Source organism: Synchiropus splendidus, chromosome 12 (genome assembly GCF_027744825.2).
Source record: "Synchiropus splendidus isolate RoL2022-P1 chromosome 12, RoL_Sspl_1.0, whole genome shotgun sequence".
Lineage (NCBI taxonomy): Eukaryota > Metazoa > Chordata > Actinopteri > Syngnathiformes > Callionymidae > Synchiropus > Synchiropus splendidus.
The window spans coordinates 9,964,239-9,989,348 of record NC_071345.1 but is presented as its reverse complement, the minus strand read 5'-3'; the positions used below and the strand labels follow the sequence as shown (position 1 = coordinate 9,989,348).

Sequence of the window (25,110 nt, the reverse complement as noted above, 5' to 3'; positions counted from 1 at the left end):
GGAAATGAAGTGCGTCACTTCCGGGAGCACAGGCCCGCGATTTTTTAGCCTTTGAACTGTTTAAAATGTTGTTACCCATGATCTGGCAAATTACTATACTATCTTAATTTTTATCAAATTGATGTAGCTGTTATTTACAAGATTTAGACAAGAGTTAATCACCAGAAGTTTAAAATAACCGTGAATAACCAACAAGCAGGAGTCTGCTCACAATGAATCAGAATCAGAAAAACTTAATTCATCCTGAGGAAAATTAACACGCTCTGTAAACAACAAAAATATAAATATAAAAATGTAAAATATAAAATGCAAAATACTTTTTTAACAGACGATTTGGGAAAGAGGAAAACATATTTCCAGAGGAATAAAGGGAAGAAAAAACAGGAATAAGATGGAAAGCTAGTTAAAACAAAGTTGAGTTGGACCACTCTTACAGGCTGTTATGCACCACGGCGCATGCGCAGGGCCATTGCTGGTGCATTTCTTACTGTTATATTTTCAAACTGTTTGTAAATACAGTGGACTGCGTCCTGCTACCCCTCATGTGGCCTCCCTCTGCTTCGCTCCATTCATCTCACCCTACTTTGGTGCTGCATTGTTTGGATTTCAACTGTCACAACTCATTTTCCCAACACAAATCGACCTCTTGTTATAGCCATCTGGTTATGCAACGTCGCGGCTTGCGCTCCACTCTCCTCTTCATTTTGCTTTCATTAAATCCAAGGTTACAGAGGGTTTCCAGGCCCAAGATTGACTTCATTTTAACATCCAGGGTCAAGAAAAGATGTGGACCGTTTATTTTTTATTTTTTTTAAAGCTTTTCACACCTATTACATAATTGAAACTTTTCATAACGTTTTAACTGATCAGTCATCTGTTGTTGCTTTCTAGCACTTCTTCAAAAGTGAGACTTCGCACCTCGAGGCTCAGGGGCGAGATCATGCTGAAAGCAGATTATGCTGCACGAAATGCTGGACGCAGCAGAGTCTGAAAAGTCGCAGCTGCTAAGCTACACGCTGCAAACCGCTCTTCATGTTGCAAATCACTGGCAGCATCAGTGGTTAACAAGTGTCGCTGATAAGAACCTACTGCTGCGGATCTGATAAGGGAGGAAGACACTTTGTGGCATCAGACAGCGGAAATTCTGAGAAGAGCAAAAAAAAAAAAAACTCGCCCATGTGATCGAGTCTGGTTTCCTCTCTCTTTCAGCAAATTGTGCTGGAACGTGCCGTTCTCTTGGTTGGGCTTGTTAAGCGTTACGCAACACATTGAACTCAACGAGCTGCTTTTACAATTTCGCCATTAAGTATGTTTTCTCTTTGAGGACATTTGGATGAATAGTTAAGTGACGTTTCGCTCCAGAACCATTCGAGAGTTGAGGTATTTTTTGCACAAAGAATTAAACTCTTGATGTGCAGGCATACGGCTCTGAAACGTAATATAAGAAGACAAAACAAAATCACAAAGATTAACATGATCTGACTTTATTTCACATTGAAGACACAATAATAAAAGCTGAGAAAGTGCTTTAGTGTAGTGAAAGAAAATTAGGAAAGGGACTTGCAAGAGTTTTTGTTATTAAAACTAAATAAAAAATATATATATATTTAGATAGCTTCACCGTGATAGACTAAATATCTATCATCACATTTCATAACTCGTACTCTAAACAGTACTACTTAAAAAGTGCCGCCATGGCAACAAGGTCAAACAAACATTTTGAGCAGAACAGAGAGAAGGAAGAGTGAAACACATCTGATAGCTGAGTGACTTAAGAAAGGCTGGCCGTTACTGTGACTGGACACAATGAAAAATAACAAAGTGATATTCCCTGAAAAGAAGCCAGGGGAAGTTGTTAGCTGTTCAGGTGGGTGTTTTTATCAGTCCTCCTCAACCTGCTGTAGCTTTCTGGGCCCTCTCCCTCTCAGACGTAGGACTCCTTGGCGTAGGAAAACTCCTCAAAGACCGGCTGACTGCACCTCCGGGTCACCAGCCCAACAGACTCGGACATGGCTCTCTGGCGGAAAGGTTGCCTGGCAACGACCACGTGCGCGTCATACGGTTCTGTACGGGCGCCGCAAGGGAACTCGTAGTTCACGGAGGACGGGCGCGACCTTCTCTTTAGCTGAATGGCATCTTGTACGGTCATGGACCCGTACTGTGGGGGAAGCCCGGTGTTGTGCACTGCTTGTTCATATGAAGGTGGGCTGCAGGGCAACCGACTGTCCACCTGTCGGAAGACCTCCACCGCAGACAGGGGCCGGAGTCTTTGCTCAGCTGGAGGCTCCGCTTCGCTCTGAGAGTCCTCCTGCAGGGTTTCACACGGGAACAAGTTCTGGGCTTCTTTCTTCAGGCTGCTCCTGTTGAACCGGCCCAGACTACGGGTTCTCAGTAGCACCTTGGCAATAGGGCGCATGGACTGTGAGCTTATCTTGGCATCTGGGTTTTGTTTGGGAAGAAGTTCTGAAAAAGTCTGGTTATTCCTCTTGGTGCAGGTGGGGGAACCTTTTGGTGAGCTGGTGAAGACCGACTCCTCAGACTGGTTGGACATGGCGCTCTCCAGAGAAGAGCTGGAACAGTCTTTCTTCTGAGCACTGGCCAGGCGATCGGCGGTGGACCTCAGCGTTGCGAAAGGAAACATTGGCTCCGTTGCATGTCTGAGAAGGAAAGAGTCGTCGGAAAGAGGCTTCATGAGCGGCTTCTGACCGCTAGGCCGTCTCTCCACCGAGCAGTCGTCGTGACTCCTGCTCAGGCTCTCGCTGTTGGCTGAGTGAAGGATGATGGGCTCGGAGCACCGACGGCCGAACACAGGTTTCATGTCAAAGACGGCATTGGACGGCCAGGACACGCGGGCGGCCATATTTGGGCTGAGAGAGGAAGACCAGCTGCTGCCGTCGTGCGACGAATTGTCGCCCCCTTCGCCATCACCGTCAGGGTCGGTGCTGTCGTACGCAGAGTCATGATGCTGGGAGCACAGTGAGTCTGCCGGGGGGGCGACAGAATGATGATTAAACACAAACAAAAACACAAGCAGGGAGACACTCTCAAAATACCTTCATCCGTGTCCAGCAGATTCACAAGGTTCTCGGCAAGCAACTCACAGTGTTCGATCAGGAACTGAGTCAATTCAGTCACCTGGAATTACAGTCCATCAAACACCATGAACTATGTGATACAGAAAGAGAAGAGTTGGTCTGTCATCTGGTGATTTTATTTCATTTGCTTCTACTATTCTTTCTTTTTTAGCAAAGACATTCTTCAAGTTCTCCAAATGTTTTTACTCCATGAATTCTGTATTTTCAAACCCTCACAAACCCTTTTCTTTCAAACCATACGAATGTTTCCTTCAACTTTTCAACCTTTTTTGTCAAGAATTTCGGAACCCAACAGTAATGAAAGTGAAGTTTCATCTTTCCTCTCATCTATCTCGGTTAGTCATATTGTCATGCTCACTATTTAGGGAATGTTTCTCAGCTGCAACTTTTTTCTCTCTCTCAGTGGGCTGAGTACATTCATTTCAAACTTTTTCTGTTATTTTTTTAGCTGCATATTTTCACCACCCACTTCTTCTTTTCTTCAATATTCCTCTCTCATGCATCATTTTTTTCTGACGAAGCATTTTTTACATGCAGAGGAACTTCTAAAAGGCCGCTCTGTGTCTCAACCTCAAGACAAGACGCACCTTCCCCATCTTGTCCTTCTGCTCCTCCAGCGGAGTGTCATCCAGCTGCAGCAATGTGGGACCAATGCAGACCGCCAGGTTGGAGGCGTTCATCTTGTTGATGTCTGCGTTCTGCAGGATGTGGTGCAGGAGGCAGAGCAGATGTTGCAAGAGGAGCCGGTTACACCTGGGGAGCTGCTCTACCATCCTGCAGAGGGGGAAGGAAGCAAGAAAAAAAAGGAAGAGGATCAGACTAGCCATCTTTTTTTAAGAGCTTCTTCTTTTCTGAACTTGGATTTCACCCATCAACAAGAGAGCACGAGCTCGCCACGCATCACCATTACACACAGAACTTCATAGAAACCTACACAGCACAAACTCACATTCCAATATCCACAGCTCTCTGCTGGACGTCCTCAATATCCAGAGCTGCCATCCATTTCTCATAGAGTTCAGAGACCAGCAGGCTGCCAGGGAGTTCTTTCAGAAAGCTCTGCAATAACCAGAATGAGACAGATACCAAGAAAAAAGTGAGATTGTGGGCAGATTAACCTTCAAAGACATTATACAGAAAGCAAACATTTACAAGTTATTAAGTCTCTCAGTGCCAGAACAGTTAGGATGAATGCGCCTGTTTAAAAATTTATTTTTCCTTCACACATGCAGGAGCTGGACCTCATGTTCTGACTGGGGCCCAATCTATTCAGGGGAGTCTGGGCCTCTTTAATTCCTCTGCTGCCCCTGCGACATAAGCTTCTTTGAGAAGCTTTGAGTGGTGGACAAATATCCCTCATTATAGTCATTGGGTCCGCATGCTCAACTGCAAATAGACGTTTGTTAATGTCAGAATTGAGATTAGTTATATCTTAAATGACACAAAACACATTTTATTATATTAAATAGTATATGCCATCTGTGTATTGACAAATATTATTAAACAATCTATATAAAAAGAAATTAATTTCAGATGTCACATGAAAGTATAGGTTTAACTGTAACTGTATATTCAACACAATATTATTTTTTATCTGCAGCATGTGAAAAGTGTCAATAAAGAGAATGTCAGGAAATAGAAGTAAATATTAGTAAAGTAAATATAAGTAAATAAGTTTACATATCTATAAATATTTGTTTAGGTTATGCACAAAAATCCTCACAAGGATTTGTAGAAATAATATGAATAAATAATCAAGAGAAAAAATCTTAAAATGGCAACAAAAACACACATTAAAAAGGCAACATTGGTAATTGGGTTCAGCAACAGATAGTAACTAAACAGAGAATGACTAAATTCAGGCCGATTGTGTTTTACTTCCATGTCCACAGCATGAAAACAGGAACTTGATTATATAAGCACTAGAACCAGATAGCAGCCAGTTCTGTCTTTTAATGATGGCTATCTGTGCGCGCTGTGGGGGCGTCAAGCGGGGTTCCTCAATAATGATTCATAATTCATAGCATACTCAAACAACCGTGGCGAGGGGACGTACCTTGAGCAGGCCGACCAGCAGGACCACGGGCTGACCCTCCAAGTCCACCTCCTGGCCGCTGTTCAGCTTCTCTCTGATGTCGCACATGTTCTTGCTGTTGCACGTCTTCCTGAAGATCCCCTCAGTGGCTGGACCCCTCTTCCTCAACAGCAGCAGCATCTCCTGTGAATAGGATTAGTCACATGAAAACCCAGCATCTTACCTATATCTGATATCCACTAGCAGCCCATTTGCAAGTGTCTCCATTTATGATCATTGAAAGCCTCATTGTTTTGATTCAAGCTCTAATAGAACTGATGCATTCATTCATTCATTGGCTACTTGAGGGAAGATGTGGTACATGTGGACACCCTGGAAAGGTATCCAGGGGATCACATGGGGGATAGAGAGACAGCAACTCACGTTCACAGGTTTCGGGAGGGAGCAGTCGTCAGGACAGATCTTGTGAAGGGGAAGCCCGAACAGGCGGGTCTTGAGGCCCGCCGCCTCTGCTCTGCTAGCGAAACTGGCCTTCTTCCCCAGCCTCCGCACCAGGTTCCACTTGGACTCTGCAGAGAACCAAAAAGTGAGGTCCATTTTTCAACACCGCAACATCAACTGACGTCTGAGCCAGATGTTTTCAACGCTTGCTGTTATCAGATTTCCTTCTTTGTGACTCTGTGGTCGCTGAGCACATCGACGAAGCTCCGCCCAGCAACAAAATTCAAAAACTCACCATGAGTTTGAGCGGGTTTGTTCTCTTGATCATGCTTTGACACTGATGAAATCTTTGCATCGCCCTGGAAACAAAATAAATAGTTGCAGCGTTAAGAGGAACATACAGGAGGAAGTTGGGGAGAGTTTACAAATGATACATGATGATCGCTGAAAACCACGTGAAGCAGTCCAGAATAGAAGCCACTTGAATTGCTTCATTCACAATTCAGTGACACTCGGTGAGTTTGATACGGACCTAACCAAATATACTTATTACTAAGGTTCAGAGAGCAAGTGCTCACTTACAATTGTAATGATAATAATAATTTTAAAATGAAAGCCCAAAATTTCAATTTAAAAAAGCAACACTGATCAAAAAATGAAAAGTCAAAACACAATAATCAAAACTGAAAGCAAACTGTTTGCATGAAAAACATCAGTCATCAGGAAAATTACATAATATTATGGAAATAATAAAAAAAAAGAAGAACACGAGTTTGGATTAAGAGCATTGCTGGAATGGAAATACTTGATGGGAAAGGTTTCTAAAGTAGGTCATATAGTGAAACAAGTGACCATGTGAGTCACAGAATGAGGAAGTAAACCACGGTATTAACCACCTAGCTCTCATCTGCGTTGAGCTCAAGCTCAAGCCCACAGAATTACTACGTGACGTGATGCTCAGTTTGTCTGAACGTGCAGTAGTTGACACAAGAAAGTTTGACTCTTCATTACTCCAAATTAATAGGTTTATCTCCCTTCAAGATCAGAATTCATCAAACAATTTCTGTCAGTATCATGATGACTATCACGCCCAGATGAAAGGTTACAGAGCCAAACCATGTTTTCAAAGCAGCAAAGCAAATACTCACATCTGTTGCAGACTGGATTATTGGTTCCATGCCTCTGCCTGACTGCTCTTTATTCTGGAACACCATGATGAGGGGTTAAAGACAGTGAGGTCTTAAGATCCCGAACCGATGCAAGTGTCAGACTCACTGTGACGCTGCTGCTCAGCACCTTCATGAGGACAGCTGGAGGAATCGAAGCAGTGCCTGCTCGAGCCGTCGCAACTTTGATTTGGCTTGTGGAAGACAGAAAATATAGCTTACTAAAGTGGAATCTGACTTAAATCCTTAAAGTTCATGAATGAATGAATGAATAAATAAGCGAGGCTGAAAATGAATTCTACCTTTTCCAAGGTGAAGCATTTATTCTTACCTGCTGAGAGTTTCAAACCAGCGGTCCTTCACCTCAGGTGAGCTGCAGGTGAGACATCAGCCCGGTGTTAGCGACTACTCCGCCACAGTCAGACAAGTGAAGCGGAGCGCACCCACTCGCTCTTAACAACTGTGTTGGAAAGTTTAGCTCAGTCATGGGGACAGGAAGAGGCGTCACGGCCTCCCCCGACCAGACACCTTCCACTTCCCCTTTGACAAAGCTGCGCTGTGGTCCACCAGTGGAATGGTAAAAAAATGTGCATGTCTCATTTCTGAGACGATTTGAGGTTCAAGCCCATGATCATGTCAAGCATGTCATAATGGTGTGACTTTTACTGAGCAACAGAACTGAGGCATGTGTGCGCCATTGTCAATTGTTACTCACATTCAGCTGGATTTTAGATCTGAATGTGTTTTTAAAAGCACAGGTGTAGACCCTTAGTTGGCTGCTTTTGATTGCACTAAATGAATACACAAACAAAAGGCAATGTCCCCAGGTGATCGCACCCTTAACAACACTTGAAAACAAGCCGGGCTGATTTTTAATCACTGAGGAACAAGGAAAAGTGATTTCTTTAGAAATATTTTTTACTCAGACAAATGTTCAATAAAACAAATCCATTTGGAAGTTCAGTCAATAAAAGGCTTGTGAGAATAACCGGTGGATGTTTTATCTTGCCGTTGTAAAGGTCAGTGGTTTTCAGACGCGTCGTTGATGAATCCCAACACAACACTGCACTTCCCTTATTGTCTTGTGACTCTGCGGGGATTCACTTTCCTTCTGCTGCTTCCCTTTCTATCACAGCCACAGAGTTGAATTTACTATAATACTGAATCTCGAGTGCAACAGAGGCACGTTTTACCAGCAAAGTCAGTTTATCTGAAGAGGAACTGAAGCACTGTTAAGTCATTTTTGTGATTTCTGTTGAGAAAATGTGAACGGTTTCAGGTCTGACCTTCATGAGAACAATGTCACAACAGAAATACCAGAAGGCAGCTGGTGGCCTGGTCATCAGCTACAGAGATGTGTCATTTCTCCATATAATCAATCCAAATATTATTTGTTTTTATTAAATAAAAAATATATTATAAATTAAATTGAAATTTCAATTGAACTTGTCCACTCACCCAAAACACACTAAAGAAAAGGTGAAAGGCCAGGCCACAACCAGGGTGACCCGGGGGTCGACGTCGGCCCAAAGTTGCTCCTCTTCATCCAAGTCCTCTGCGACGCTCTGCAGACACATGTCGCTCAGGGTGACTCTGTGCTTCAGACGGTAGCTGAACGGGGACCTGCCCAGAATCACAAGCAGGTTAAGCTCCCTGCTATAACACAATGAGCTTGTTTCTTCTGTTCAGCATTTGAAGTGTGATAACAGCTGGAGGGGAGGAAGACTTCTTCAGCGTTTACACGCGTCGACATGGAAATGCTTTTCACAGATCAGCGTCAGCAGCAACAAGGGACACCAGGATGCTGCCTGATGTTCTCCCTGAACTTCGCCATGAAGCAACACCACAGCACTTTAAAGTGGGAAATCAATGGAAGGTGTGTTGCTGTACTCTTTTTCGACCTGCGTGCTGCTGGGTTTGTTGCCTAAATGCCAAGAATAAAAAAGTAACACCTATACATGCCAGAGCTTATATGACTTATACCGTAAATTCCGGACTATAGTTTGATGTGACAAGGCTCAATATTTTGGCAGCATGATGCTCTTTAGCCTGTATGCTGTTGTATAAGCTGCAGTGTTCAGACCACAAGAAAAAAGTAGCATCTTATAGTTATAGTTATAAATAATGGTACCCATCATCACATCACACATCAGCCCACTTCTTCTGTCAGAGGTAAAGGTCAAACTACATCTTTCAAAAGACAACTGACAGGCCTGAACAAATACAGAGCCCAAACACTCTTTCTGGAGGAGAAACATAAGGTCAAATGAAACACGTTTTCACAGGTCAAATGATGATGAGTCTTCACAAAAGGTTAGAGGTCAAGTCACATCTCAACTTTGAGACTGAGACTGACAAGTCACTGTCCAGACGTTCGGCAAGAAGACAGCTGCGATATTTCTGGGTCGTACTGTGCAATTTAGATGGGACAGCGATCTCATTTGGTGGCAGCACATTTCAGTCAAATTCTGTATAATGTGGGTCAAAGGGGCTGAAACAACACATTCAAGTTACAGCTTTAATAACCAAGTTTTCATCGCTCAAAGCAATGGGGCCATGGCAGCGAACACACGAAGCAAAATGAGACAGCAACTGAAGCGGTGACAGTGACACGCTGCTTTCACTTCTAAAAAGTCAATGTTTTGATTGTGCAATGAGGTCTTTCTGTGAAATTACAGTTGAGCTCCAGCAGACACAGAATTCCCCATCCATTTTACTACCACACCATGTCTCTCGATTCGCACGGTCTTGTGGCATTACGGTAAAACGTTTGCGATGCTGAAGATCTCTGACAAAGTTGAATGTTAAATGTTATGGCAGATGCGAAACAGCAATGACTCATTTAAATAACAAAACATATTCAAATACTGAAAGAGTGGGTGGGATGTTTTGGGGAAATGTAACCTCCCACTGCTTCACCTCTTCACATGAGTTTTCTTTAAGACAATGGACTTAAGGAGATGCTTGAGTGAGGATATATGTTCATGATTTAACCAAATACAGTTACACAATACACAAAATGACAAATAACAGGAAGACAGTTCAAAGAGATGAAGGAGATTCAATGCGATTCCTTCAGAAAATAACAATATTGATGATAGAACTAGAGAGATGCTTTCAGTTTCTGCTCATGTGAGTCCACACATTAGTCCTTTCACAGTGATTCAACAACAGTTTCTATTGTGATGGGATTTCCCTGACAGACTGAAGCGACACCCACTGAATTTCGTTCCCCTTTTTTACCCATCCTGCTGCACACACATGCCTTTTGACACGTCACTTATACGCAGTTGTTGTGAGCAGTGTTACCTGAGTTTAGCCATGACGATGACATCACGGAAGAGGAACAGGTGTCTCTCGCGGGTCTTAGCTCCCTCCGTGACTTGGACGCACTCATCTAGCAGCAGCGGACCGTTCTCACTGGTGAGGCCCAGCACAAATGGACTTTGCTCCACCGACACCGAGCAGGCCTCCTCGCTACAGAAGTCAAACACAATCAGGATTTTATTGAGTTGAGTTGTAACAGCAAGGGAAGGAAGAGACCAGCAGGGAGGAGAGGGACCAGATGGACAGGCTAGGAGAGAGCAAGACAGTTAACAGCCAGAGTGAGGTGAAGATAAGGTCTGAACAAGAGCACAAGAGTCACAGACATATACCAGGAAAAGGGTCGAGCCAAGAGAGAGGAGGAGAAGTGGAGAAAGGATCAGCACAGAGTGAAGATTTTGCTAGAGAACTACCAGGAGGTGAGCAAGGAAGGAAGCAGATGAAGGAAGCAGATGAAGATAAGAGATATATACCAGGATAAGAGCTGAAAAGAAGAGCAATGAAACAAGCTGAGAGGAAGAAGATGAAGACAGGGGAGAACAACGTTAAGATAGAAGAGAAAAGCATCAGGATAAAACGGAAAAATTCCATGTACAAATTTAAGGGAATAAATTACTTTTTCATGTGCAGCTGACGTGGCAAAGATAGATTTTATTGGAACATGTGTGGCTCAGTCTGAATGAAAAACACAACCCAGATGCATTGATATGACAAAAAAAAAAAAATCATGGGCAGAATATAGTGGACCTTCAGTGCGTCTGAAGAGACACACACAGCACGTGTTCTGTGGGCCATCGATCAAATTCTTCACTCACATCTTATAAAACTATCGAGCAAATATATAAACAAATCCTTAGAAAAAGGATAAAATATTGAACTTATGATTGAGGTTTCACATTCATGCCAATTGAACCGACTGTTTGGACCTCACTTGCTATTCATAAACGCAGCATTGAGACTAGCTCAGAATCCAAATGCATCTATTCTCTCCAGTCTTATACATCTAATTTGTCCGTTACAAGGGTCTAAGACGATTCGCATATTTAACACACCCTCCACCCTCCCCACACACACAACCCTCCGGCACGTCAGTCGCTGGTACCAAATGCATATGCAATTGGTCAAACCCACATTGCCTTGCAGAGACAAAACAAATATTACGAAAGAAGACTGACATTCTGACGATTTCAGCCGGGTGGACCTGTCTGTCTGTCTCAAAACAGGCTTGTGTTCCTCCTAACACAAGATCACATGTATGGTGCTCAAAATATTTTAAAACTGCACCACACATTTGCCTCTGCTCCTTCAGTGGATGAAGCAGGGAGAGAGGAGAGACCAGGGGAACGGTGTGAGGCCTCCGACTAGCTTGGTGGCTAGCTAAATGGACCTTGAGAAAATCCATTTTTGCAGCCTTGAGCCACCTGTTTACTGACAATCCTCAACCTCCTTCAAATCATCCCACTAACATTTGCTTTCAGTATAAGAGGCAGTCAATAGGTTTCTCCTTTGGCCTCTCAAAACTAGTGCAGTGATGGTGGCACCACCAAATGTTTCACACAAGGCTCTTTCAGCTTGGCATGATAAGTTTTCTGAGGTAAAGGAGGAAGTGGGTTCAGTCCTCAGGGTTCTCTCAGCTTAAGGCTGCTAAAGACTTTTTAATGCCATTTGAATTTAAGACCAACTTGTCAATAAAACTAAATTGAAAACAAAAGAAAACAAAGACGCCTGTTCCTCTATTGCCATCACAGGATGTCGCCACAAGCAACAGCCTGAAAATCATTTTGAATGCATGAATAAATGTTAACAAATAGCGATGAAATTTGAAACTAACATAAAAGGACACTGTAATGTGCTCACATCTTTAAGACTTTTGACCCACACACTTTTTAATAGACATTTTGCTGCATTGTTTTTGGATTCATGAATTTAATGCCTTTTAAGACTTTAAGGAGCCGCGGGAAGCCTGAGTCCTGCCAGTGGACAAAGCACAGAGGCAACCAAAAGAACAAGACACAGGTGGATAAAACATGTAAGGAGACACTCTTAGTGGAGCGACTGAAGTGAAAGCACTGCTCCTCCAAGTTGAGAAAAGCCGGGATAAGCATAGAATGTGTCCGCTTGTCCTCGCTGATACGTCACATCCACCAATTGCGATCAGATGTTTAGAAACACACTGCGAAAAGGTGAAAAGCTTTTTCACATTTTTCTCTTCTTTTATTTTTTTGTAAAATGAATATACGTATCTTTGGTTGTTGGCAATTGTGTTCTGAGAGGTAGATTCAGATTTTTCTACGTTCTGTAGATGTCCACACTAATACATGATTGATCTGAAGACACCGTTCTGCTCCTCTAAACTTGTTTGTGCTAGAAACCACAGCGCCCACAGCAGTGAAAGTAGCTTCTCTGACCCACTCAAGGAAACTCGACGTACGTGTTCGTGCGTGTAGTTTGACATATATCTTTGAAGTTGCTGCCCACTCACGTAGGTGTAATGTGCCAGAGGTGGCGAGACTTATTGTCGAAAATATCAGCGACAGTAAACTTCCAAAAATAACAACGGGATACCAGTTAGACACAAGAAAATAAAACATGACTTAACAACAAACAATAATGTAACAATTGATTGGAAAATACTAGACACATACTAACCCTAACCCTACACACACAACCTGAACAACTGGCTAACCAGCAGTTATGACTTCAACCAAACTTCATACAAACACAAAAAACATTCCCCAAATAAGCACAGCAAATACTCAACAACAAACCAGTGTGTTTTGAGTTCAGAGATTTATCCTTGAATTAATCATGACGTGTTTAGTGACCTGACTCTGAATTTAAAAGTGGCATTCACATAAATGCTAGTAGCACGTTTGGCTTCAGGGGGCCTTGAAATGTAGATTCAGTTCACTTTGTCAACAGATTTGGGCTCAGTCTGCTGTGGATGTGAGTCAACATTTGCATGAGGTCAGACCCAGGTGACGTGGTTGTGGGTCAACAGCTGCTTCGTCTCTTCGCTATCACCTGCAGTGTGTGGGGAAATTCATATTTACGACTTTCATTTAGACGGTCAATCTCACCGTGGGATCATTTCTCGCTCCTCTCCTGCCCCCTAGATCAGTCATGGCCAAGCCCGACTACTGACTTTGGGCTCCATGTGCTAGCATGGCTTCGCTCCGAGACAACAGTGGCCCCAGGACTAAAATACTTTGGTGAGACCTGAGAGTTCACAAGACTCAGAACATTACCGAGAGTTAAAGATGTGGGCGGTGTTTGCTCAGCCGTCAAGACCACATTACATGGACCTCTAAAAAACCCAGCATCAGTATTCACAGATCTTATCTCTCATGCTCTTCATACTTACTGCAGACTGAATCGGCCAAATTGGTGACAAATATAGTTGCACCTCAGGTTTATCTTACCTGATGGGGGACCATGGGAGAGCTTTTCCAAAGACAAGAGACGGAGCAGATCGTCGCCTTTGAGCCAGAACCTTGAAGTGCTGCAACGACACAGCAGTTAATAGGAAACAAGTCTTCTGAGAAATGGATACAAATCCTGAGTGACAGTGAAGGGACTAAGATAGCTCAATAATGTGCAACAATTGTGGAGGAACGTGGAACCTTGACCTTGTTTCTTTCACTTATATTGCATCGAAATGCTCATCTTCTGTCAGTCACTGCATTCGTTACGTAATACATTGTTCAAATGGTTTGGATACACTACGCGCCGTCCATTGGTAACAGGAAAACAATCTCGACAAAGACTGGCATCCGGGGCTGACTGGGTGTAAACAAGCCCACTGACTCGTGATGGACCGCCGCACAAAGGGCCAGGTTCACATACTGTGCCTCTCTGAGGTGAATGGCCTCTTCTGAATGCTCACAAAGGGACTATTGTGAATCACATCCCAACTCATCAAATAAACAACATCGCCAATGTTAACTTTTCAAATTCAAGAGTTTAGTTGCAGTTAGTCATTTCAGTTTTATTTATATAGTTTGGTGTGCAAATAACTTATCATTTTTGCTTTGGTTGTATTCTGAAAAAATGGGCGTTAGCAGGCCTTAAATAAATATGCAAAATAAGTGTTGCACATTTTTATTCTTTTTGTCAAATAACGTTTATAGTACTTCATCTAGCAAAGACATCATATAGTGTATTTCATATATTATATTATGAAATTATTTAGACTATATATTGGATTCATCCATTGCTTCATAAATCATTTCAAAACACTCACTTGTTATCAGTTTTACATATAAATTGACAAGTAAATTAAACAAAGTAAATTTTCTCACTTACAAAAAATGTAATTAGGTGAGGTGGCGAATCACATAATTCAAAACACATTACACATTAATACTGTCATATAACAAGAGATATTACTTTAACAACGTTTAGAATTAAGGCACAAACAAACCACATTAATTTAAAGACTTTTAAAATACTTTTTCAGACACAGACTGCCATTGTGATATTTTGTGAACCTAACTATATGGTATAAAAAAAAACAAAAAACGCCCTATTCATTTAAAATGAAACGCGCTGGCTATAACATAATGAATTACGCTGAGCACATTAGCTTATACAGTGAATCGTGAGCAGAGGCATTAGCGACTTATAAATGCATAAAGAAAAAGAAAAGAAAAACCCTGAGACTTTACTTTTACTTCACGTTTCAAAGCTCGAACTAGCTTTCTGATGCGACGCCTGCATTCAACTACCCATAATTCATAGCAGCTCAGCAACAAAGTTCACTTTTTTGTTAGTACAATTCTAAATGAACATTGTGTTTGTTGTTTCTTGTCATATCAAGTTCTAATTGTTCAGTAGGTGCCTCGCTTGCGTAACAGGTGGCGCTATTACTGTGTTATGTAATGACACGCTCCAGTTTTACTAAATGACCTCTTAATGATCGTTCCTCATTTATGTATGAATTCTACGCCATTCAGACACCATTTCAGCAGCCAGTGTTCAAGCTCAGTACTCACAGGGCGCAGAGACGCAGCAGCGTCATCATAGCTTCCTCTCCTCAGCGCCATGATCCTGGACTGCGGACGGTCCATGCTGAAGCCTCCACCTGACGTTGTGCGTCTCTAGTACAACAGTATAACAGTTTATTTGCAGTTGATTTCAGTTTCATTTATATATGTTGGTTTACAAATAATTGATCATTTTTGCTTTGGCTGTCTTCCAGAAAATGTGCATTAGAATGCCTTAAATAAATATATAAAATAAGTGTTTCACATTTTTATTCTTTTTGCCACCTGTCAAATAACATTTATAGTACTTCGTCTAGAAAAGTCGTCATATAGTGTATTTTCTATATTATATTATGAGATCATAGATATATAGACTATATATTGGATCAATCCATTGCTTTATAAATAATTTCAAAACACCCACTTGTTACCTGTTTTAGAAATAAATTGAAAAGTAAATCAAATTTCCACTCACTTAAAAAAACTGTCAATACGTGAGGTGGCGAATTACATAATTCAAAACACATTACACATTAGTACTGTCATGTATCAACAGGTTTTGCTTGAACAATGTTTAGAATTATGGCACAAACAAACCACATTAATTTAAAGACTTTTAAAATACTTTTCAGACAGAGCTCAGTACTCACAGGGCGCAGAGCAGCTGCAGCGTCATCATAACTTCCTCTCCTCAGCGCCGTGATCCTGGACTGCGGACGGTCCATGCTGAAGCCTCCACCTGACGTCTCTAATCGTCTTTTTTAGGTTGGTGCTCTCCTGAGAGCAGCAGCTTGCAGCGCTGCTAAAGTGGAACGGAACAATAATGACCCACAAATGAGAGAAGTGCTACCCTCCCCTCCTCTTCATCTATACCGTCCTCATCCCTCCATCCAGGACTGTCCGGTTCTGCGCCAATGGGGCGCCTTTCTCTGACAATGAGATCACAGTTTGTCCCACCGCTTGTTCCCCTTTTCAGGCTAATGAGGATGAGATACTGTTGGTGACCCTGAAACACAGGTCACAAACATGGCACCCTGGTATATTTACACAAGTATAAGTACTTTTATGCTTCAGATCACCAATCTAAACACCTCTTCTCCCTCTCATTTGACCCTTAAGTTTGTTTTGGTTTCCTCCCAGCGATCCATCCATTTTTCTTCTGCTTAGCCAAGGTCTAGTCGTGGGGGCAGCATTTGAAGCAAACCAGCCCAGAAGAAGCCTCCGTCAGCTTCTCACCAAAATGTTCACAGCTCAAATCCTCTCGCCAGCATATCCCAGGTCTGCCCTGGGGCCTCCTCACACCGCACCGGGAGGCTAACCTAGACTGGTTTCTCTTGGGGGGACAGTGCTTTGCCCCTCACTTGCGAACAAGACCTCAAGATACTTGGCGATTTCCACCCTGATTCCATGACTGTACAGACTGTGAGTTGGCGTGATGTGTGTGACTGAGTCGGCCCACATGTGCCTAGTCATGAACAAAAAGTAAAGAAAACTACGACTGCCGACGAAGATGTGGTGGAGTTATTTATTTTATTTTATTTTATTTTATTTTATTTTATAATAAAACTGATTCTGATTCTGGAATGAATCCATCCATCCATTGAACACTAGTGAGTCACTGGATCAACAGGTTCCCCTGGTGATCAGGTCAATTCAGTATTTTGAATTGACCTGAATTGAATACCACATGATGCCATGACATAAGAAGGCACAGCAGAAGAAATTAAATAGGGAATATGTTGAGTGCTAGTTGAGTTTTTTTTCTCTTTTCTTTAAATTTATCAAATTACAGTTGTGCTAAGATGGATGTGTGCGTCCTCGTGGTACTTACTCATATCTCAAGGGCCAAACAGGTAGCTTGCAATTCCAGCCAGTGTCAGAGGTACGTTTTATTAAGGCAACAAAGAGACACCACAACACGGAACAAAAGCCTTAAAAACATGTCAAGATTGACACAAGCATCTTTTGGAACCAAACCTGAGTCGCCGTATTTGCAAAGTTAGCACTTCTAGTCTTATGAATCCTCCTGAGGACGTGTCTCGGCAGCTGCAGGAACATTTCTCTGTCATTTCTCTGTTTCTCAGCAGGTGTTGAAGGACAGTACATTCTTCATATCAGTGATGTTCAAGGACAGACTCAGACTCATTTGTTGATGGAGAATGATGTTATAGAAGAATAGACAGTGATTGCAGTTAGAACACATCAGGCTCCTTCACAGGACGTTTGTTAAGTGTGGAGAGAAATTGCTGGTGATTAGACGCAACAGTTGGCTGTTTCCTCTGCAAAATTAATTAGGCCTTTATTCAATAAGACACAATTAGAGGCGTGGACGCTGAATACTTCCTAAATCTCTGAGCAACTGCATTCACAATCTTCAAAGCCTTGTGAGCGCGTCTGGTAACTAGGTCCTTTGTGCATGTTCATTAGGATCATTGATGTGGTGATGTGAGTGTTGCTTAAACCTCCAAATACGAATGCGTGAATTCCATTTGACCACATTGCAACTGAAGCCCATCCGAGCAGAAAAGGGTTTCTCAGCAGCTGTGAACGTCAACACCTTCTCTCAACCTCTTATTCAACTCTCCCCATCCCCCCGTTATCTCCACCTCCTTCCCACCTGCTAATTCCCTTTAAATGAAAGTGACTCGGTTCTATTCAGCGACTGACCTGCCTCACACAGTTGCTCAGCAGGGTCGCACTCAGACCAGTCTACAAGAGAGAAATTGGACCTCACTCTTTTCTGCTTTTGACCTGTGCCTTTGAAAATCTGATGCTGTGTTGTAGTCGAGACCGCTTCACCCAAGCTTTAGTCAAGATCGAGACCTTGACACAGACCAAGACCAAGACTTTGAGACTCCATGTGGAGACCAAGAGCTAGGGGCTTTTCACACTGCAGGCTCTGTCTCAGGTGGCCTGAGTCCGATTTGACCCCTTCTGTGCAGCCTCGCACCTCAGCACCTCAGGCGATGTCCCTTTTTTCCTGCTCAGCTAGCGTCGCTCTGCGCAAAATAGCTGGTTTGTGACCCACGACGAAGCACGTCTCAAGGAAGGTTTCATCAGCTGCGTGACAACCTGTTTACAGCTATCAGCTTGACCACCTCATTTCTCTGTCACTTCTTAGCACTACGTGTCGTCATCGTGTCACATATGAATTGGTGACGGAGCTCTGCCATGACTGTAACAGAATGTAGCGTTTCACAGCCAAAACTAAGCATGAAAGAGTGTTGTCATGTTCTGTGTCTTTTCCCATGCTTTTATTTTTGTTGTTGCCTGTATCATTTCCGTTTCCTGTGTTCTCACCAGCAATGGCCGCGCAGATGGAGCTCGTCAGATGATCAGGCCTTGCTGATTTCCACACCCGGGTTCCAGTCTGCGTGGCCAGATGGTTGCCTCGCATCCACATGGTAAATTCCTTCGATCCTTGCTTCTCTTGTTGCCCTGTTATTCAAGATTTCTTGCGTGCTTGACAACTTTTCTCAGCTGCCTCCTTCGTTTCTCTCGTTCCTTCGTTTTCTGTTATTGCTATTCTCTGTTGTTGCGCGTGTGAGTGTTATTTGGCTTGACTCACTCTTTCTGTTTCCCCACGTTAGAGTTATTTCCTTGTGTGTGTGTTTGATCCACCACTGAGCGCTTTTCATTATCTGTGCCTTGTGTGTGACCTCCGAGTGCCTCTTCTGTTGTCCCTCTTAGTCAGGTTTGTTATTATTCGCCTGTTTTCTGTTTTAAGGTTTTTTTCCCTGCCCTTGTTTGTTTTTCCGCAGTCCACATGTGGTGCGACGTCCTCAGTTTACAGTTCCTGTTCATCTTTGTGTTTATATTATTATATACATAAATTGTTAAATTATCCTCGTTCTCCCAAGTCTTCTGTGAACCAGCATCAATCCAGCTATTGGGTCCAAACTTCCTGGACAAGCCATGACAGAAATAGCGGAAACAAGCTGCGTAATACAGAGCGTCTTGATTGATCCACACTGCTCTCACAACACCTTGAACAAAGTGAGAGAGATTACTGACAATCCAGAAGATTTTAAGAAGTACAGATCCAGACATCAGAAATGATCAATGAATAGTCTGGTGATCTTCAGTAATTTGGGAAGAATCAAGCGGTGTCTTTTCTCCTCGCAGTCCTCCTCATGCAGACAGCAGTGCTGCAACCACATCACAGCAGTGAAAACAGTGACTGTAGATCGCGGCATGATTCATTTAAGCAAATCTGTCTGTCAAAATCAGGTGTTTATCAGCCTAATAAAGGCGAAAACACCTGAGTTATCAAACACCCGCACACATCACGAGTCCCGAACCGCTGCCCTGCGCTGCGCTCCAGTTCCTGAGCTCCATTTTCCTGCAGCTCCCAGCTGCACACCTCAGTGTTATGGGAGTTTGAGAAGAGGTGTTTGAAGAATGCTGTGTGCCCAGACAGCGATCCTTAACTGCCCAGCATTTATTATGTTTGTGTGGAGTCGCGCTATACACGTAGTTTCCGGCATCTAGCGCCACCCCAAGACCAAGACCAGGGGCGCGTTCACACTGCGGGTTCTGTCTTGAGACAAAGCTGTTTCGACTCAGAGGTCCGAGATGTGAACACCAGCGAGTCGGGTTTTGGCCGCGGACTTGATCCCAGCTGGAGACTTGCACTTTGTCTTGGGAAACCCTCAGCGGGTGGTGAGCTTCTTGCCTCAGGTGACTCGGCGCTAGATGCTGGAAACTACGTGTACAGCGCGACTCCACACAAACATGATAAATGCCGGGCAGTAAAGGGTCTGATCACTGTCTCGGTGCACAATATGGTTAAAAAAGAACTTCTAAAACACCCAGAACACTGAGGTGTGCAGCTTCAGCTGCGGGAAAATTGCGCTCGGGAACGGGAGCACAGCAATCGGGGACTCGCGATGTGTGCGGATGTTTTAGAACTGACATGTTTAATTAGGCTGATAAACATCTGATTTTATTTATTTATTTTTTTTTTTTATAACTATTTTCACTGCTGTGATGTGGCTGCAGCGCAGCTGTCTGCATGAGGAGGACTGCGAAGAGGAAAGACCGTGATTTTTCCCAAGTTACTTAAGATCACCAGACTATTCATTGATCATATGTGACATCTGGATATGTACTTAAATGATTCAAATCTTCTCAATCGTCAGGAATCTCTCTCACTGTGTTCAAGGTGTTGTGAGAGCAGCGTGGATCAATCAAGACGCTTCGTATTTCGCAGCTTGTTTTCGCTAGTTCCTTGTAAAATAAACATGACAAGACTCTTTCAAGTTTACTTTTGGCTGTGAAACGCCACATTCTGTTCCAGCCGTGGCAGAGGTCCGTCATCAGTTCATATCTGAGGTAACGATGACTTGTAGTGCTAAGAAGTGACAGAGAAATAAGGTATTGAAGCTGATGGCGGTAAACAGGTTGTCACGCAGCTGTGGGTGACAAACCAGCTATTTTGCGCAGAGCGCTGCCAGCTGAGCAGGAAAAAAGGGATATCGCCTGAGGCGCAGAGATGCGAAGCTACACGGGAGGGCGGACTCTGACCACCCCAGACAGAGCCTACAGTGTGAAAAGCCCCCAAGACCAAGATCAAGACCAAGACCAAGACCAAGACTAAGACCAGGACCAGGACCAAGACCAATGAGTGGGGTGAGACAGAGAACGAGACAGAGCCCAAACTGTATGCAGAAGACACAAGCCTAAGTCAGCCATGTAGACACACACATTCATTTATTACTGCAAAAGAAACGGCAGTTATTTTTTCAAAATAAACCAAACCTGTGACTCTATCATTAGAACAAACTAGCTGTTTAGTGATGGGGTTTGGTCTCATCCCTTGTTGGTCTTGGTCTCAGGTCCTCAAACCCATGGTCTTACACTTGCACTTAGTCTCTCTATGCTCTGAGTGTGAGAGGTCAGAGGTCTCGGCTTCATCACTGCATGACCACACACTCAAGTCTTTACTTGTGAAGACCTGAAGAGCCCACACTCAACGTTCACCTTCAACAACACTACATAACACAGAGTGTGCCCAGATGTTTGAGTTGACACTGCATGAGGCTTTGAAGTGCAGACACATGGCCATGTTCAATGTTCATATGGAGACAGGCAACGAGCCGTTGGCACGTTTGTTGTCTAGAACAATGGAAACGTTCTTCGGTGTAGACGCCCAGCAGGTGTAGACCACCCGACCGCTGATGTGGCTTTTACCACTCTGGAGGTCTTTGGCTTTGCTTTTGCTGCGTGAGCGGTCGTGCGACAGATCAATCTCCCGCTTCCGACTCGGATCCTGCTCCTGCAGCTGGATCTGTATGGGGTACTGAGGTGGAACGCTTTGGTCGAAATGGACGCCGACACGGTTGCCCCTCAGCCTCTGGAGGACGGTCAACAGCAGGCGCCGCAGTTCGCGCTGGAAAGTCTTGTTGAAGTAGAAGTAGATGAAGGGATTGTAGATGTGAGAGCTTTTGGCGAAGAGGGCTGGAAAGACGAACCCCTCGGGAGCCATGTATCTCTTCTCCTTATGGAAAATATAGAGAAAGGAGACGATGGCGTACGGCGCCCACGCGATCACAAAACCCAAGCTGATGCAGAAAAACATCTGGAAATAAAAACAGAGAAGATGAGACAGAATTGAAAGGGGCCATATGAAATCACTTGACAGCCAGATTATTTAACAGATTAGAAGTACTAAGTTTGAGTCTGTCTGCACAGAGCTCACCATGGACAGCTGCCTCTCTGTGCGCCGCAGGTTGTTGCTGATGCCTTTGGTCGACAGCGAGTGGGAGAAGCGGGAGACTCGAGAGAGAATCTGACACTGCGATGCCAGGATCAAGAGCACGGGGAGCAGAGTGAAGCAGGCGAACGAGCAGATGACGTAGAAGGCATCCTTGGCTGAGGTGTGGTAGCCCGTCCAGGCCACGGTGCAGGACAGCCCGTAGGGTTCGGGGACGTACTGGCCCCAGCCGAAGAGAGGGAAGCTGGACCACAGCACGGCCACCAGCCAGATGAAGCAGCACAGGAGGCGGATGTTGGCTTTTTCCAGCCATGCGGCTGTGAGAGGAAGGCAACCTGGGTTAGATGGGGAACCTTTGAAGGCGGGTCAGCGAGGGCAACTGAGGCGGAGTATAGGAAACCCTGGAAATGTTTCCTGTCCATCACAGAGCTCCTAGCGAATGTAGGTTAAGCAGCCAACACCTGCACATTACAATGCAACCGGAAGTGGGCAGAGCTTTTAGCAGAGTGACAATAGGGGCGACGACCAGTCTCTCGTGAAGCAAAAGCAAGTGTCAGCCATCGATCCACATTAATCCAGTGATGTTGTGACGCCATTATAATTCGGTATTTGTGCAATGAATATTCGCTTGAGCTCAATGTATCTGAGTAAAAGAATATGATTCTCAAGCAAAAATAAGAAAGCTTTCTTCAGGAACACTTTTCTCAGATCCAAATCAATATTCAATAAGTTCCCTAGTACTTGAAGCAGGGCGATACTACTCATGCTACTCACCTCTGGTGTCTCCATTAGGGCAGAGGGTAATAGACAGATAAAGATTTCATGTCGAAACATCCGTAACAGCTCTAGTTCTGAAACCGTCAACGCTGAAAACATTTTATTTTGAGTGTAAATAAAATGAAAATGAACAAACGTGGACAGATATTTAGATAATCTGTGCTGTGTTTGTTGTTGATGTTTTACCATAAACCAGACTGTAGCAGGTCTTCAGGTAGCGGATGACGCTGATGGCGGCGATGGTGAACATGCCGCACAGTCCGAATATGTAGCAGCCCAGACCGTAGTAGATGCAGGTGAAGTACCCTCCCAGCCAGGCGTGGTGGAAGGACGACAGCATGGAGAAGGGGTAGAAGCAGATGCAGCCCAGGAAGTCCACCACCGCTAGGTTGACGCACAGCAGCTCAGAGCCCACCATCTTCTTCCTCCTGCGGTAACAGATGACTAGGACCAGTCCATTGCCCAGAACTGAGAGCAGAACTGGACGGAGGACAAAGCAGGATGTCAGACCGGAGTGACCTTCCAGGGAATGTATATATATATATATATATATATATATATATATATATATCTCAACCACAATCCGTTCCAGGCGGCCGTTCGAGAAGGTTCATTACAATGAATGGAAAAAGAAATTATGCGTTCCAAGCCTTAAAATAGGCTTTTGTAGGAGTGAATGTAGAGTGTCTGCTGCAGGTGCGCTGTTCGTCTATGTGTGTGGCCGCTGCATGTGGGAGGGGTTGCCGAGTGAGTGACGTCTCTCCAGAAGTGAAGAGGTGCCCGGTGCGTGTCCAGCTCTGAATGTGCGCTTCTGTGCAGTTTGGCTGTGACAAAGTCATAAACCAAGTAACACTCTGTCCGAGACTCGCCTCATCCCCAATAACAAAGCGTGTTGTGGGTCAGCTGATCGATCCAGTATGTTCTGTTTTTTCCTGCTTTTTTCAGGGGCAAAAAAATCTCAAAATTTTTGTTCGAACTCCGATTTGTATATATATATATATATATATATATATATATATATATATATATATAACCTTGGGAGGTTGTGGTTGTTAAAGCGGCATACAAACATAGTATACATTTAAGACATATACAAACAAAAGAAAAAATACACTTAAAAGTAATAAATAAAAGTAAATAATTGGGGTAAATTAAATATAAATAAATTAAATAAAAACAATTTCAAGATCTCATGAAGAATTAGTTAATAGAATGGAGGGAACAACATCGATAAAGAGCAAAAAGAAACGACTTCAGCTGGGATTCAAATTGCTTTTGAGGCAGCCACGACGCTGCAAGGTATGGATATGGATCACAACTTTGTCTTCTGTTTCCAGATCGCTACTGCCACCTGCTGTCCAATTGGGCTCAATTGAATTTAGCAGTACATTATGTCAACAAGATTTAAAACGCTCCACAGCGTCGAATTTCACAACAGCGCTTTTCTTTTCTTCATTAAAAAAAAAATCCATGTGTTTTCCAAAAGATTAGTTACAGATTAATTAGAAAAACAAAGTGAAACGATATTTTTAACTCAAGAATATAATTGAAATTGACATTTTAATGCTCTGGTTCTAAAAATCAATCTGGATGAAACACATTTCTAACTAAGAGTTTATTCTTAAAGTGACAGAAGAGACCGGAGAGGCGCTCGCGCACTCACCCACGGAGAGGATGGCCAGTCCCACACATATGTCAGCAGCAGGAGCGAGTTTGGACGTGAACACCGAGCTGGTCATTGATCGCTGGCGCGTTCTTCGTCTCTCCCGCGCTCAGTCTCCGGCTCTGACTTTTATATCACAGCGTTCAATGGTCGCCACGGCAACTGCAGAGGTTCCTGAACCACGGGGCTCCGAACACCTCCTGGAGAACGTGTATCGGGACAGACACGGGTGGTGTCAAAACATGAGCGACAATGTGATAAAACCAGCGCCTTTTTTTGTTGAATGATCATAAACTTTGCTAGAATTAATAACGGCTAAATCTGAATGAACTACAGTGCTTCTAAAAACGCCAATGCTATGCTAAATATGTTAAGACTTAATTCTGAAAATAAAGGTGTGCAAAACAAGTTAAACTCAGATTGTGTTTATTAGTGGAAAAGGTGAGTTTAGAATTATGGAAAACGTCAAGCAAACCAAACAGGTTAATATATATGAACATGAACATGAACTAAGAAATAATTTATTGACTGTAATAAATGAGCTTTAACATTAATAACGTTATTGGAATCATTGTATTAACATCACATTTCTGAAAGGAGAAAGAGAGTGACAGTATTCAATGACACTTGAGACACTTTCTTATATGAAAATAAAGGAAGCATCAGGGCTCAGCTAATAAGCGCGTGCAGGCACAGGTGTGAACAAATTGCCGATATTGCGAGAAATTGATTTATTTTAAGCTTTCCGTTCACAGGGTGCCAAGCAGTGCTGCTGTGAATTATTCACATGGCATGTCAGGGTGATGTGAGAAACAGGAATCACACCGCGGCCATAGGAGTGGAAACCTTTTCCTTATTACTATTAGATTTAAGACAGCCGTAACATGACATGACCTCATGCTTTAGTTC

At 43.4% G+C, this 25,110-nt stretch overlaps 2 protein-coding genes across 2 annotated transcripts; both read right to left on the bottom strand.

Annotated features, from left to right (window-relative positions):
- Positions 1-1,484: 1,484 nt before the first annotated feature.
- Positions 1,485-15,816, bottom strand: tagapb (T cell activation RhoGTPase activating protein b). Its single transcript, XM_053880959.1, has 15 exons — positions 15,697-15,816; positions 15,056-15,160; positions 13,484-13,563; positions 10,047-10,214; positions 8,196-8,360; positions 7,069-7,110; positions 6,847-6,931; positions 6,720-6,773; positions 5,867-5,930; positions 5,554-5,699; positions 5,152-5,313; positions 4,045-4,154; positions 3,683-3,869; positions 3,054-3,135; positions 1,485-2,982 (listed from the first exon to the last, which is right to left on the bottom strand). The coding sequence occupies exons 1-15, from the start codon at positions 15,769-15,771 to the stop codon at positions 1,925-1,927; spliced, it is 2,583 nt and encodes an 860-aa protein (XP_053736934.1). The 5' UTR covers positions 15,772-15,816; the 3' UTR covers positions 1,485-1,924.
- A 5,306-nt stretch (positions 15,817-21,122) lies between these two features.
- Positions 21,123-24,277, bottom strand: opn8c (opsin 8, group member c). The gene is made up of 4 exons (XM_053881559.1): positions 24,202-24,277; positions 22,725-23,018; positions 21,747-22,078; positions 21,123-21,626 (listed from the first exon to the last, which is right to left on the bottom strand). Exons 1-4 carry the CDS (start codon positions 24,275-24,277, stop codon positions 21,123-21,125), a joined length of 1,206 nt encoding a protein of 401 aa, XP_053737534.1.
- Between the last annotated feature and the right edge of the window lie 833 nt (positions 24,278-25,110).